This window comes from Periplaneta americana, unplaced genomic scaffold, assembly GCF_040183065.1.
Source record: "Periplaneta americana isolate PAMFEO1 unplaced genomic scaffold, P.americana_PAMFEO1_priV1 scaffold_23, whole genome shotgun sequence".
In the NCBI taxonomy this organism is placed as follows: domain Eukaryota; kingdom Metazoa; phylum Arthropoda; class Insecta; order Blattodea; family Blattidae; genus Periplaneta; species Periplaneta americana.
Window position 1 is genome coordinate 608,224 of NW_027185504.1, and position 17,354 is coordinate 625,577.

The 17,354-nt window shown below is 33.9% G+C and overlaps 1 protein-coding gene across 1 annotated transcript in view; it reads right to left on the reverse strand.

Annotated features, from left to right (window-relative positions):
• The window catches only part of LOC138693843 (neprilysin-11-like), a 37,679-nt gene extending 20,560 nt beyond the window's left edge, over positions 1 to 17,119 (reverse strand). Inside the window, exons 1-2 of the mRNA XM_069817666.1 lie at positions 16,636 to 17,119; positions 11,296 to 11,418 (exon numbers count right to left, since the gene is read on the reverse strand). Coding sequence (XP_069673767.1) covers positions 11,296 to 11,418; positions 16,636 to 16,788 — 276 coding nt within the window. The 5' untranslated portion in view covers positions 16,789 to 17,119. The remainder of the gene's footprint in view (positions 1 to 11,295; positions 11,419 to 16,635) is intronic.
• Positions 17,120 to 17,354: the final 235 nt, after the last annotated feature.

A 17,354-nucleotide genomic window follows, 5' to 3' on the forward strand; every position in this document is an offset into this window, starting at 1 on the left:
AACACAAACACCACGCGAGAATAAATACATAACATTAACATATCACAATACCAATACTCACAAAATTGCAATTTCATTCAGAAAACTAAAATGCAAGATAGCTTACAAAACAAATAACACAACACAGAAATATCGAAATAATCACATTAAACATTCAAATAAATATAATTCATCTGGGGTTTACAAACTAAAATGCAATAGTTGCCCACATTTTTTCATAGGACAGACAGGAAGAAACATTCAAACAAGGTATAAAGAACACTTTAAAGCTATAACCAAACCACACATCACATCAAATTACGCAGAACATATTATCAACAATAATCATGACTACAATAATATAGAAACAGATATGGAAATTCTACACATCACACCAAAAAGTCCACAGTTAAACATCTTAGAACAATACGAAATATACAAACATACAATAACAAACCCACAACATATACGGTACTTAATACACAATTACAGTTTAATACCCACACATTATTCGATATCATGATACACAGCACGCAAACAAACACCCCCCACCATAGGAGCAACACACCCCCACCCCTACAACTGACGAATGCAAATGGCAGTATGCAAGATCAACAGGAACATCAGTAGTTCATAGGACACTGAAGATGACACAGAACCGGTGTCGAAACGGGCCGTCTGTCTAAGGTACATAACTTTTTAAAAAAATTTTAACACTTTTAATGTGTCGTTAAACAATTTTAAGTTTTTTAAACAAAGTGTCAACGTGAACCAGAATCAATGACATTAAAATTAGCTCGTGATACAGCCAGAAAACAAGCAGAAGAGAACAGTAATAGAGACAATTTTATAGACTGGAAGCTTGTAAAGTGGCCAAATTTAAGAAAGAAGTACTCTCAGTCAAAAGGCAAAGTTTTAACAATTTCATCTCTAAAATGGACTATAGAAAAGATGGTATAAAAGCTTACCCAAATGTATATCTAATATCACAAAGAGTAATCCACCAAGTAACTCACTTATAATTTACAAAAATACACAACTAACAGACCCCCAGGTTATTGCAAATGCCTTACATATACCTACAATAATACATAGAATCACAACAACTCACAAAAAGTTAGAAAAAAACATGAAAAAAATATGAAGGTGAACAAAAGAAGTGTTTTTACATGAAATACAAGAGAAGTGTTTGTTGATAGTTTCACAATCCATGAACTAGATGCAGCTATTGGGACTCTTTAAATCCAATGAAGTCCTTGGTCCAGATTTAATTCATTCAGAATTTATCAAGAACCTTGGAGACAAGTCTAAAAAACCATGCTGAACTTTTTACAGTACCTGCTAACTGGAAAAAAGCATTACCGGTATTATACCCATTTTGAAGAAAGGTAAAACTTCTTCTGCTGTATAAGAACTCTCTGTAAGTTATATATATGAAAATAAGTGAATACAGTCTACCGGTATAATACACGTTGGTTCAGTGAAAATGGAATATATTATGTTAATAGGGTAAATAATTGTAAAATTAGATGACAAGATTGAAAAATTCCCATAACAAGGACAAAAGACCACAGGTAATATGCTCTGTTAGTTACAAGACTTTATCATACAGCGATTCAGTATAGTTAAATATCAGTCAAATTTTTCAAAATACAAACAAACAGCTATGCGTGTACTTCAAGGAGCAGTGTTGAGTACAACATTATTTAATATATTTATCAATGATCTTCCCAAATTTTTGGCAAAGAAGTAAAGTTTGCATTATTTGCTGATGACCTCGTCATCTAGGTTTCAAAACCAAAGAATAAGCTCAAGTCATTGGAAACCCAAATTAACACAGCTATGACTAATTTGGAATATTGGTGCTCTACTAACCTAATGCAAGTAAATCCAGACAAAACTAAATATAAAATATTCACAAATGTCACTAAACCAGTTAACATAAACATCAAGCTTAATGGACTTCCCTTACAAAGAGCAATCAATTCACAATATCTAGGAGTCATATTTGATACTGTACCAGTAACAAATTATCTTGAAAAGATCATATTAATACCTGTACTGTAATAGAAAAAGCCCAAAAGAGATTAAATCTGTTAAAAAGATCAGCTGGCTGCAAATGGGGAAGCCAGACGTACACTAAATTCCACATATATGCAGGGCCGCCGAGAAGGGGGGCAAAGGGGGCAAGTGCATATGGGCCCGTGAGCAGTAAGGGCCCGTCAGATTAAGTGAGTCTGGTTACTTTTTATTATCACAAATAGTTATTCACAGATACATACCGGTACTAAAAATTTTGTAAGAACATTTGTTACATGAATGTGGCATATTAACCAACAATAGTAGAATTAATACAAATTACCACTTCATTATGTGAATGTTTAACTTTTATATAATAGAATATAGATTTCCCACGTTAGCAATCATCGACACGACACTTGACGGCTCCGGCATTTGCCTGAAATATGTTCCCGTCACTTGTACAGTACCGAAAACGTTCAATTAGCTTGTCCTCTTAGTGGACTCTCCCAAATCCAAGCCGGAGGATTACGTTTCCTTTTCAGTAGGGGCTACATAGTATGTTTCGTGACGAATCTTTCGTCTTTTCGTTGTCATTTGTCTAGTAAATTCTGTTCATTAGTGTTACGAGTGGACAATGGACAAGTAGAAGCATAAGTCGTGAGTTGAGAAGTGCAAGGAGAGACAGAAAAATTGGAACATATTAAGGAAGGGAGTAGAACTTTGTTTGAAGTTGGTGTGAAATTGACCTCCTTGTAAAACTAAAAAGTAGCAGACAAATTGCGTCATTGAATGTGTTGTTCGAAAACAAGAGCCTTTCCAAAAACAGTAATACAGTATTTCCAAAACTCAACAATGGAGAATGTGTTCCCAGAGATTGCCTAGTGTACAGTGAAACAAATCAGAGAAAACAGTACAGTGACTGATTTGTTTCACTCCACACTAGTCAGTCTCTGGCAACACATTCTTCATTCTTGGGTTTTGAAAATAATACTGGAAAGGCTCTTGTTCCGTCTCTTGGAAGGTTATTAGGCAGGTTGGGGATACTTTTTCGAACAACGCATTGAATGACACTTACAATTTGTCTGCCACTTTTTACTTTTCCAAGGTCGCATGTTACTTGCCATGACTCAGAGTTAGGAACTGGTGTGGGTAAATTTATTTCACTTGCACATATTAACACATCATTTTTACTATTGTTTGCTTGTTCTGATTCAATACTACTGTTATCAGAATTTTTTTCTAGACAGCCACAATCATCAGTATTCTCTTCTAAGTATCAACTATCTTCATTTTTGACAACCTGAACAGACGGGCTTGAGATTGGTTTATTTTCTGCACCTTCACTAACAACGCTCAATTTCACACCAACTTCAAATAAAATGAAGGAAATGAAAATGTATTCAGAGTAACAATGTGTCGGGAAAGACTGAGTAACCTTGGCTTTCTTAGTCTGAAGAGCGATCGTCTATGGTCTATGGGCAAGCAGATGGTGAGTTGCTGTTGTAGACAATTTTCAGCAGGACGCAAAAATATGCATGACGAGGAGCGCAGTAGGAGGCCAACCATCATCACAGACGACCTTGTGGAGCAACGCACCATCTGCTTGCTCATGACGTTAGGCCCATAGACCTGGCACAGCTGATGATCAATTTCAATTGGCGCTATGTCCTGTGCATTCAAAATCTTTATCACTGACCGCATTTCACACTCGGCGGGAGCTCGAATAGGAACATCTATCTTCAATCAATGCAACAAAGCTACTGAGAGCACTCGGGAAGTTCCGCTAGCACATGCGCCATGCCAGGACATTACTCTATCATGTACACGCAGTCGCTTCGCGCAACATATGGTTTGCTAGCTGTGGGACGAGTGGGAAAGTTACTTTATGGATGCGCCTCGTATGTAGGCCCTACTGAAGAAGAAGTGTGATGAATGTAATATATTGTGCTAATGTGAAGTTTCGCTAAAAGTTTTCAATGTAATAAAAGTGTAGGCTATATTTTTAGATTTGTATCTGTGTATGGGGTTATCTTTTATTTATTTTGCAAATAATTATTATGGTCAGAATAATTGGTAACTTGTAATTTTTAACTTATTTTTTCAATGGGGCCCGAGCACAATATTGCACAGGGGCCCATAAATCCTGTTGGCGGCCCTGCATATATGTACATGAAACCTATCCTCAAATATTGTAATGAAACACCCATCACATGCACCCCACAGCAATGAAATAAAATAGAACAATTTCAAAACCAAGCACTACGTTTAATTATAGGTGCAGTGAAATCCACACCAATAGATCCAATGAGACAACTTACTCAAAAAAAAAAAAAAACACTGATACACGAGTTTCAAGAACAAGCAGAAATCCGGTATGAGAAATTAATCAGACTGTCTAATGCAGACTATTGGAGAAAATACAAAATCTTGCCTACTAAATTAAACACACAAGAAGGATTTATGCAGAAAGTTAAACGATTACAAACGCATCTCATTCCTCAAACTAACATTGAAATGTCACAAATCCGACAAAATCCTTTGTAATACATAAATATTCAAACTGGAAACAACTTATTGGAACCAAACCAAGACCAAAGGCTCTTTCCTTAAAAACATCCAAAACAACTGTTGTTCCATTTTCACTAAGCTCTAGTTGTCTTAAATCTCCTCAATCTTCTTTTAGGCTCAAAATTCATCATTCTGATTGTTCTTCTCAAAATTGTGAATATCCCATATTAACCGAACCCTCAGAAGTTAAGTATTTAGGCATTACAATTGACCAACATTTACGATGGAATAAACATATTACATATTTTATGCAATAGATTACGTAAAACAATTTATATCTTTGTTATACTTCCGTCATATTTACCAGTTAATATTTTACGTCTCATTTATTTAGCTTTATTTCAATCCATTCTCCAATATGGAATTTTAGGATGGGGAAATGCTTGTAATTCTACTCTCTCTCCACTAATAATAATAATAATAATAATAATAATAATAATAATAATAATAATAATAATAATGGCTTTATTTAACCTGGCAGAATTAAGGCTGTAAGGCCTTCTCTTACACTCAACCAGGATTAAAACTTGCTTCCACAGTTGAACATAAAATTGGATCGGAATTAAGTAATTACATACTGATACAATTTAGGTACATAATGAGATCAAAAGAGGTCGTTACATAAAATTTACCTCATAAAATAAAAATAAACATAGTGGAATATATATTAATGTTGTTAGAATCAAATATGAATGACATAAACAAATAAGCCGATAATTCAATAAAAAAGTGTACACAGTAAAAATAAAAAATAAACACATTAGTATACATATTAGTATTAGATTACAATTAAGTAGGATTTACATAATTAAACCAGAAACCGACAATTGAATAAAATGCACACAAAAAAAAGATTAATAATAAAAAAACAACACAGTGGGATACATATTGGCGTTAAGTGATAAATAAACACGATTTAGGTAATAAAAATAAGAAACAAAAAAATATATAAAAATAAATACAGTGGAACACATTCCATTAAATATTTGCAATGCGTTAGGTCTGGCAACTCATCATAAGATATTTTTCTAATCTACATTGTAGTAGCGGGCATTACAAATGAAACGAACACACGCATTATGAACACGTTGCAGTTTCTGGCATAAATCCACCCTGAGATCACTGAATAAAACATCACAATAATCGAAATGAGGCATAATAAGAGTCTGTACAAGCATCTGCTTTAATTTAGCTGGATAATGGTACAATCTTTTTAATGAGTGAAGAGTGGAAAATACTTTCTTGCATGTGTGTTTGATATGCGTGTCCCAGGTAAGATTAGATTCAAAATGAACTCCCAGGTTTTTTACAGTTGAACTGAATGGAATGATTGCTTTATTCAGAGTCACAGGAGGAAGGTTCAGCTTATTAATATCGGGGATTAATCTTTTATTCGAAAATAAGATAGCCTGTGATTTATCTGTATTTTATCTGTAATTAAGTCCGAATTGTTGAGACCAAGATGAAACGAATTCGAGATCTTTATTGAGTCTATTAATACAATCACAGTCTGTCAGGACTGGTGGAAATGTATAATTGAACGTCATCTGCATAAATATGATATCTGCAATATTTAAATGACTTGGTGATATCGTTAATATAGAGACAAAAAAGCAATGGACCCAATACCGAACCCTGGGAAAATCCTGACTCTACTGTCTGCCAGGAGGAGAACAGATTATTAAAGACAACACGCTGCTGGCGGCCAGTGAGGTAGGAGTGCATCCAGGTGATAACGGTGTCAAAAAAATTTAACACTCGAAGTTTAGTTAATAGTAGATCCATGTCAACAGAGTCAAATGCTTTGCTATAATCCAATAAAATTAATATTGTTGCTGGCCGTTTATCCATAGCCTTTCGTATATCTTCAGTTAAATTCAATAAAGCAGTGGAAGTGCTATGCCCGCTTCTGAATCCAGATTGGAAGGGGTCGATAATATTAAATTCAATCAGATATTTGCTTAATTACTTATGGAGAATACGTACAAGAGCCTTTGATAGAACGGGAAGAATGCAGATTGGCCGATAGTCTTTAGGAGATGTAGGTGTGTTTACTTTAGGTATTGGATGCACTAAAACCGTTTTCCAAAGATTTTGGTAGGTAGAAGTAATGATGGAAGAATTAAAAATATGTGTTATCACAGGAAGCACGATATTGATTAATTTATTAATAAAAACAATGTTTATGTTGTCAGAGCCTTGCACTGTAGATCTAGTAGATCTAATACTTATTCAGAAAAGAATAATTAAAATATGCCTTAATAAACCAATTGGTTACTCATCCGAGCTTTTGTTCACTGATTTTAATGTTTTGAAAATTAAACAGATTTATTATATTGCCTTATTAAATTTCATACATAAAAATCGTAATAAATTCAAATTGTATCATCATAAATATGGAACTAAAAGATCCGATTTTATACGACCAAAGTGTTTCACAAGCACATCTCTTAGCCATGGTACCTACTTTGGTCCAAGGTTATATAATTAAATAATTGAAAAATACCCAAATATGGAAAATTTTAGTATCAGTAATTTCAAAAGTAGCGTTAGGAATTTAATGTTTAAAGAATATAATATGTTGATTTAATATGTGTATGTATTTGTATGATTTAAATTGTTAAAATTGAAATTGTATTTTTAAAGTTAATTTATGCCTATAATTTTGTTTTCCTTGACCCACTTTGTGTCAAATAATTATCTTTGTTTGTGCTAAGTATGTGTGTAGATAACTCCCTGAGCACGAGTTTTCACTCCATCAGGGAAAAATTAAGACTGCATTTTTGTACATGTTATTTTACTAACAATAAACAACAATAAACAATTGTTAAAAACGATACAAATCCAAATGGAGCAAAACAATTAACATTAGAAACATTTAATAGCAAATATCGTTGTGAAACCTGGCTACACATTTACAGTGATGGAGCTTTACAAAACGATTTTGATGCCGCAGGAGCTGGAGGAACTTGTAAATTTTTCTCATTCTATAAAGAAGTCAGGAAGGACTCCACAAACTTTGATGGAGAAGTTGAAGCTGTATTCACTATTCTAACCAATCTACTACAAATAAAAAATAAATTTTCCAAAGCTGTAATCTTCATCGGCTCAAAAGCAGCTATACAAGCTATAGCTAATATTAGTTCATAGAAAACTGACACAACTTCTGAGTACTGCACCCTGATCAAGCAGCTCCAAAAACTGGCAAGAAAATAGTTCTGCAATAGGTTCCAGCGCACTGCGGCATTACAGATAATGAATTGGTGGGTCAACTGGCTGCGAAAGGCTGCACCCTAATACAAAAACATATTACTCAAATATCATTTATTTCTGTTACATTAAATAAAAAATTTCAATACAAACAACAATTTTTGAACAGAATAAAGGAATCAGCTAAAGATAAATCATGGGAACCCCTCCCCCAAAATTTAAACATCATCCATAAAGAACCAAGAAATTCAGCAGTGACAGCCTTCCGCCTTCTGGCCAGGCATGATTGTTTGACAGCTCATTTATATAGAATCGGCATCTCCCTCTCACCCAATTGTGTGTTATGTGGAAAGAACGTAATCCTGGATAAGTCATCATCATCATTGGCTCAACAACCCATTGAGAGTCCTAGCCTTCCTCAGTATTTTATTCCAGCCGTCTCTACTTTTGGCCTTGACTGTCCACATTCGTGCACCAATAAAGTTGGCATCTTCGTATACATTATCCTTCCACCAGCTCTTCAGTCTTCCTTTGGATCTGCTTCCTCCAGGATTGGATGTAAAGGCTCTTTTAGCGAGTCTAGTATCGTCCATTCTTACCAGGTGTCCAGCCCACTGCAATCGACCAATTTTAATAACTGTTATAATATCTGGCTCCTTAAACAGATCGTATATTTCTTTATTATATCTAATTCTCCATTCATTATTTATTTTGACGGGTCCATAAATTGCTCTCAGAATTTTCCTCTCGAAGATACTAAGTCTTCTGATGTCCTGTTTGTTCATAGTCCAAGTTGCCGAGGCATACATCAGCACCAGCCTAATAAGCGTCTTATATATTCTTATTTTAGTTGAGATGGTTAAGAATTTCGATTTAATAGTATATTTCAGTAATCCAAAGTAATATTTATTTGTTATAGATATTCTTCTCTTATTTTAAAGACTGATGTCATTGTCATTATTGATCATGGAACCAAGATATATAACAATTTTTACATATTCAAATTTGTAATTTTCAATTGTAAGATAAGTTGGTGCTTTATTAATAATGTTTCCTTTGCGGCTGGAGATATCATGGATAAGCACCACCTGGAAGATTGAGAAGCCTTGCCTGTTCACCTCAACATTACGGAAAAATACTGCACTGCAAGATGGCTCATGGCTTCATTGCCATGATACCAGAACTTTGGCTACCAACCAACCAACCAACCAACCAACCATATTGGTGTTCTCTGAATGAGCTGCGTTTTGAGTATTAGTTTAATCAAAAGTGAATATGTGTTGTTTATTGCATATTAATTTTGTGTAAAATGGCACACTGAAGTCATTATTTGTAGAATTAAAAGAGAAACTGTTTTCAAGTTGGACGTATGAAACAAAATGTGCTTACAAAGACAGAAGATCAACACCGAATTTACATATTAAAAAAGCACATGGAGGAAAGCAAAATATAAATTTTCAATTTTCATGGTATAAGAAATATCCTTCGCTAACAGAGTGTTATGAGACATATCGTCGTTGTTCCTGCAATAACTCCTATGTGACATATTTATCTATTTTCAGGTTTTTGCTCTATTAAATAACTTAAATAGTGATATAGCAAATAATATAATCTCCTATATGCAATTATATTTCTTTGTTTCGAAAATGTAGGAATTCACAGTCTCCTATGTACGGCTGCCATAGGATGAATAAATGTGTTTTTTCTTCCTACTGAAAACTTTTATATTTTGCACATAGGAGTTATTGCAGGAACAACAAATATATATGTATTCTGTTTCGGGATGAAAATGAGTGGACTTCACCTTCTTGAGGGGTCTGTCACAAAAAAAAAAGATAGAAAAGCCGAGAATCTTCTGCTTTATAAAAATATATAAAGGAAGCAAATTTTTTCAGCTTAGGCTACCCAATATTTATACCTTAGCTTCATCACTGATATGTAGAGCCCGAATTTTATGTAATTACATATTTTGTTCCTAAATATGTAGCTATAAGGAAAGCTAAAATGCCGGCGAATCATATCAAAGACATCATTATTCCGAAGTTTAAAGTTACATATTTTTACACATTTTGGTGCATAATAAATATTTTGGCATATTTTACACATTTTTACATATTTTGAAAGAATACACATTTTTTTCACCAATTTTCCCTCTACTTAATTCTTAAGTTATACGTTTCAAAATTGTTTATAAAGCTTATTTCTTCATCTGTAGTGGGTAAATATAATTTAATAATTAAAACAATAACGTATTCTGTGATAAAATGGACATTTGTTTGCAATGCTAATAGTGTGTATATCCCTTAAGAAGTAACGGTAAAGTAGGAACCACTGCGAAGGGGGGTCATTGTACTAACGTGGTGAAGGAAAAAGTGAAAGTTACCCTGTGGGTATGACCATTTCGCACAAACATCTCTAATCAGTTACTCTAAAAGAAAACAACAATTTCTTCTGTTTTCTTAAGAAGCTTATTTTGACAGGTGATACAAATAGCTAGTCTACTGCTATTCACACCCAAGCTTAAAGATTGGATTTCAATTGACGATTCCCTTACTGCGATGGTAAAATCGTGCTGTGCAAAGTTTGTGACAAATGCAATGGGTGCTCCATGAAGTCACAATTAGAACAGAATTTAAAAATTGAACTTCATGTGAGAAATAAAAAATGTGCTCCGTCGAAAAGAAACAATTTCTTCTTACACAAGTGGTGCTGAAACATTCTTCGTCTTGTACCAGTGAATTTAATAAAAATTTGTGCATGGCAATGGTTGCTGCAAACATACCATGGTATAAATTTGGAGTTCCAAAGTTTCAAGCTTTCGTATGCAAATACTGCAACTTCAATATTTCGCATGAATCAATACTCCATAAAAATTATTTGAACTCCTGCTACACTGACACAATGGAAACGATTAGAGCTGAACTTGATGATTCCTTCTTATGGGTTGCCACTGATGAGACGATCAATGACAGCAAAAATATGGAAAAATATTTAATTATTAATTGCGTCACCAAACAATAATTAATTAGGGTCGAATCACATGTGCACCTGTAATTTTTCATTAGTGTGCAAAAATGCATCTAATAAAGTTTAATTTTTAAATTACATATTTTTTTTTTATTTATTACATATTTATCTACATATTTTGCCATTTTTAGCCACATATTTATGTACATATTTCTCATTTTCATATTACATGAAACCCATGCTCTACGGATATGTGTGTCAATTTATTATTATGTACTAAAAGGAAGGTGGGTATAAAGCAGATGATAATAACACATACTTATTTCCTTGTGGAAGTGGAATAAAATAAAGTTCTTAATGGAAAGCTTACAGTCCCAAAGCTGATATGAATATATCTTCTCTACAAATTAAAGAAGTATGTGTTTAAAAATTGATTTCAATAAATGTTTGTCATATGAAGATCCAGTGTTATAACAATTTATTATAAAAAGTCTGTCAACAACATACATTTTGATTTATGTAACTTATGTATACTAAAGTATTACTTACTTTCAATACCGGTACTTTTCTCAGTCTTAGAATCTCCTTGTTTTCCTTAGCAAGACTGTTGTGCAGAATATCTTGTAGGAGATCCTCCTTTGAATCAGATAACTGCAATGCACCACTCGGTAACTATGAAGAAAAAAAGAAACCAGTATTAATTATGTTGGAAAGAGTATGAGGCGTTGTGGATACTTTGTATTAGGAGCAAACTTGAAATCGTGATTCTTTGTTGAGTTCACCCCTACTATACGCAGTGCCTCATATATTCCATTGCTTTTTTAAATCAATTTTCTGTATTTTTCCTTATACAGAGTGGACCGTAAATAATGTCATTAATTTCTCGTTCTCGTTCAGCAAAAGAATTTTACAATCTAGCAGGATAGAAATGGGGATGCTCTAGGAAAACTTTAAACACTACATACAAAATGTTTATACCGCCAGTGCTGACATACTGCGGAAAAATTTTAATTAATTCAACTTCCATAAACGAAATAGAATGTGTTCAAAACCAAGCTCTCAGGCTCATTACTGGTGGAATCAAAACAACTCCAATAGATTCTATGAGATTCCTCACTAATATTAACAGCATCAAAATGACAATAGAAGAAAAAGCACTAATTCAATTTGAAAAACTTATCAGATTACCAGGAAACAATTGGCATTCATACAGTCCTCTCTGTAGATTGAAAACTCAAAGTTTCATATCCATAGTTCAAGAATTAAAACAGAAAATCAATATTCCGAATTTAAAAGAAAACTTACAAATTAAACCAAACCCTTTAACTCTATTAAATATAGAATATAATCTAAATTTAACAGAAGAAATACTGAAATCAGAAGTAAACACTGAAATAATAAAACAATTGTCTTTAGAGACAATTAATATTAGGTACCCTCCACAAAACTGGCTTCATTTCTACACCAACGGATCCTTGATCTCCAGAGAACAAGGTGCCGGTGCAGGTGTTACTTGCTGTCTCTTTTCACTTTATAGATCTCTTGGATATGGAACAACAAGTTTTCATGGAGAAATCATTGCAATAAGTGAAAGTCTCAGGAATCTTCTGTGCCACATTAATAAATTTAGGAATGTAGTTATATGGTCAGACTCCAAAGCAGCTATTCTATCAATAGTCTCTAAACAGACACCTTTATCTCAAACAGCAGAAATAACTAAAATGCTCTCTCAATTAATATCACTCAATAAAAGAATTGTATCCCAATGGATACCATCCCATTGTGGAATCTTGGGAAACAAGAATGCGGATGCTTTAGCAAAGAAAGGCAGCACTGCTATTTACAGATCTGTTACTAAATCTACATATTACTTTGTGAAAAGATTTATTAAATCTACACACTTAGACTTCAACAAACAAAATTTGATAACACAATCTCAAGGGAAAAAAATGGAACTCTGTGCATCATAATCCACAGTTAATTCCCGATTTACCACGAAAATCGTCTGTAGCTGCATTTAGATTGGCAACAGGCCATAATTGTTTGGCCAATCACCTGCATAGAATTGGAATATATCATTCCACTAACTGCCCATTGCGCAACTCAAACCAAGAAATGGATTCGGAACACCTCAAAATCTGTGCTTCCGTGGCTGACCATGATAATATCTTTGAAAAATATTGGAGTGCAAGAGGTCAAATGACTTTGTCAAATGCCTGGCATTATAAAACAACACATTTAAAGAACAAAAATAAAATTCTTTCAATCATTCATTACCATAATTCATTGCCCTCTTAAATTGACTGAGCATATTGGGAATTAAATCAGTGCCTTTCCCAAAACATGCTATGAAACGTTTCATATAAAACAATTTTTATCTCCAAAAGAAAGCAAAAACAAGCAAAATTGTATTAGACTGTTTTGTTTGAAATATCTCAAACAACTCCCTGAAATTATTGATATTACTTACAGTTCACTCTGTGAATATTAAGCTCTAGTAGACTCACTGTATCATTTAATGATATTGAATTGAATATCTGTTCCCTGTGTTTCTTCTGGTCAGTAACAGGTTGGAAGGATATTAATAGAGCCTACTTTCAGATCTCCTATATGTTTAAGCCAGAAAATTTATAGTAAAGCAATTCTTATTTTTTTTAACGTGTATGAGTTCTGTTCAACACTAGGTAATATAGAAATTTGGTAGATACATTTTCAGGCCAGTTTTGTCTGCATATAATTTCTAAACTACACGGCACATTCCAATAAAGTAAATGGAGACCAAGAGAAGGATAAATGTATCCAACATATCATTGAGTTGGAGTGAGTGACATCATCTATCTTCACTGCGGTAAAGGGGAAGTTTAGGCACGAATTGGCAGGTTCCATAGTAGCCTTGGCAGTGTAACTCGAGAATGCGAAGCAAAAGAACATTCACAATTGAGAAGCGTTTTTGCTAAACTCGATCGATGCACAAAACTACTTTTGTCAGAAAACGAGTTTTATTGTATACACAGTTTATGTTGTGGGAAGGAGATATTTCTAATCATCCTCTACGCACAGTATGAACCGAGTTGTGCAAAATCTGACTGTATGGGTGATACAGAAGCTAAACATCATATGATTGTGATATATAACTCATTTTCGCAAAATTTTGTATCTATCGAGTTTAGCAAAAATGCTCCTCAATTGTGTAAATGATTCGTAATGAACCAGGCTACAATCCCAATTGAGAAACAATCAATAGTCGACAAGTTAAATTGAAAAAATTCCAAAGTGCAATTGAATGAAGAGAGAAAATTCACAATGTCGAGACATACACAGCGCAAAGGGGAGTGGGAGTACAAGCTACGGGTAGCAAATGATACAGTACAATGGTTAATGTAGCAACCGACATATTTACTTTCAATGCATACAACGTTGGGACAGAATTTCATGTAACTACTAAAACGTTGAATTACATGACAAACAAAAATCTTTATCCCTCGCCATCTGTTGTACATGATTAGCTTAGAACTGCAGACCTGCTGTTAAAAAAAAAAAAAAAAAACAATCCAAGCATCAGCTGCTTTATAAATATTAATATTGTAATGGTATGTGTATGAATGATTTGTCTTTGTAATCCGGCAGGATGTAATGACATGTATGAGTGTTGTTTATTTATAATTTTAGAACATGTGCATTCAGAAAAGGATTTTCGATGTGGCAAATTCTGATATGTTTTCTCGTTTCTACGTGCATGCATCGATGGCCCTTTGGCCGCCAGTTCGATGGTGCAGACTGAGTCATTCTGAGTTGATTAGAGCTGGAGCCATCAGCTCAGACCGGAAAGGCTTGGTGTCGGTGTTTGGGAACCATATATCTCAACCTATGATGTGAAGGTAAACTGGCCACTGTACTTGGATTTTTCTCTAAAACTAATTAAATTATAGCCCACTGAGATTTTGGTGAAATTATTTAAATTCTAAAAGATGTTTTCCTTTTCCTTTGAAGATCGGCCGTGGCACTTAAAGATTTTGCTAGGCTGAAACGAATCCACATCGTAAGTCTGCATGCTGTAATGATTAGTTAAGATTGTGATTTATTCTGATAGAATAACAAAGATCATGAGCTGATTATATATAGATAGGTGATGAATAATGTTGAATGACTGAATTTTAATTTTATCGTTTTTGTTAAAATAAATTCTCAGTGTCAGTTTAATGTTGCTCAAAAACAAACACAATTTTGTACATTTAGCTTGTCTAATTTTTCAACATTATGAAACTGGTTTAATCAAAGGTTTTGAGGTTTAAAGAGAATTGTTGGTTTAAGGTTGAGTTTACTTAGTGAAAAATAAAGTTTTGATACAAACTGCATATTTTGTAGTATAAGAATTTATTATAATCTTTGGTAGAGAAGGATAACTTCAGTATCATGTTACCATAATATCACTCATCACCTGGAAACCCTGTAAGTATGTAGCTACATGTCGTCGTTGTTCCTGCAATAACTCCTATGTGACATATTTATCGATTTTCAGTTTTTTTCTATTAAATAACTTAAATAGTGATACAGCAAATAATAAAATCTCCTATATGTAATTATATTTCTTTCTTTCGAAAATGTAAGAATTCACAATCCCCTATGTACGATGATGAATAAATGTGTTTTTTTCTCCTACTGAAAAATTGTGTATTTTGCACATAGGAATTATTGCAAAAACAACGACGATATAAGTCTCTCAGCTGAGTGCGCTCCTAGTATAATGGCAGTTGACATTGGACATATACGTCAACATATATGCCTACCTTGGAGTCGGCCATAAAGGGAAACATTGAAGGAGGAGAATTCGATCCCGTGCTGCGGACTGAATTCGGCGTAGCTCAGTGGTCAGAGTGCTTGGTATGTAGAACCAAGGATCCGGGTTTGATTCCCGGTGCCAGAGCGAATTTTTCTCCTCAAATATTAATTGTCAATAATACAGAGAATATTTTGTATGACAAATTAATAAATCTATAATATTCTCATAGCTAGCAGTGCATATGTCTGCACAGATTACTGTGCACTTAACTGCTGAATCCCAGCCAAATAAGTCACTCAGCTGAGTGCGCTCCTAGTATAATGGCAGTTGACATTGGACATATACGTCAACATATATGCCTAACTTGGAGTCAGGCCATAAAAGGAAACATTGAGGGAGGAGAATTCGATCCGGTGCTGTGGATTGAATTCAGCGTAGCTCAGTGGTCAGAGCACTTGGTATGTAGAACCAAGGACCCGGGTTCGATCCCCAACACCGGAGCAAATTTTTCTCCTCAAATATTAATAATGAATTTACTTTGATTGATATATTTTTAATTCCAAGGTCATTTCAAAGGTCACTTTAATAGTATATGAGGTGTACGAACAACACTGTTATACACTGCATAAGGATCATGTGCAGAGACTAAGTGGAAGGCAGAGAATAGGAAAGAATTGAGAATGCTGGGTTTGCAGTGAAAGGCGTGCCCTTGGGCAGAACACGTGTGTGTGAGCGTGCGTGCGTGCGTGTATTTTGAGAAGCCTCTTACAAATCCTGAGGAATTGAAATGAGAGAAATTTTAGCAGTCTATATATATTTTTGGGGAGGCTAAAAACAAACCATCATCTTTCTTATCATTCATCTCGGGGAAGGATTACAGCAAAGAGAGAAAATACTACAATGGAAGAAAACTGGATTTGCAAGTTACAATGGACAAATATTTAACATACCTTGCTGTATAATGGCAAAGAACATCATTTTCAAGACATTTTTATTTCATATTTGGAATTACGTTGGTAATTTTAATATTCTTATTTCACAACTTAATACAACATTAGCCAATATTTTAAGAACTTTAATTGAGTCACATTGTAAAATGTTGGTCATACCTGACTATATTCATCAGAAGTCAATATCCGATCACTATTATCTGGTATTTCATGAGAAGTTCCGGTACATGAAGTATGATGTTCAAGATTAGGTTTCTGAAAATATACAGAATTTGATATTACAAATTTAATAAGAGTAATTACAATACTCATTGGCCACTCCACAAAAAGTATTTCACATGTAGGTCTACAATATTTTAATAGATATTATTGATCGTCCAGCACTGTAGCACTATATCTATGAGAAAATAAATAAGATAACAGTAAGTTAATAACAAGAAGGAAGTGAGCAAATTTTATAGGTCCATCTGTGCCAGAAAAAGAATTTTTGAAAACAGTTATTCGATAAATTTATAAAATTATGTATTCTTCATCAGATGAAGTGGATGAATCTGAAGGGTCTAGTACAGGGCTGCGAAACTCGCAAGTAGGGGTGAGATATACTTTGACTCACCGCTGGCTATGTCGATGCCAGTGGCGTATTTGAAGGCGGTTTGTAAGTAACACAATACAATTCAGAACACTATAATAATATAATAGAGACAGCCGCATAATATTATTATTCGTGATGGACATGTTCTAAAGAGGAATGCTGATAACTTTTAGCTTTCACCAATTTGTCAATATCGGGCTGAATATTTGAACATAATGTCAATTGGCACACTAAAGAAAATCAGTTAATCTGCTGCATATTTATATACTTGGTTATTTAACAACGC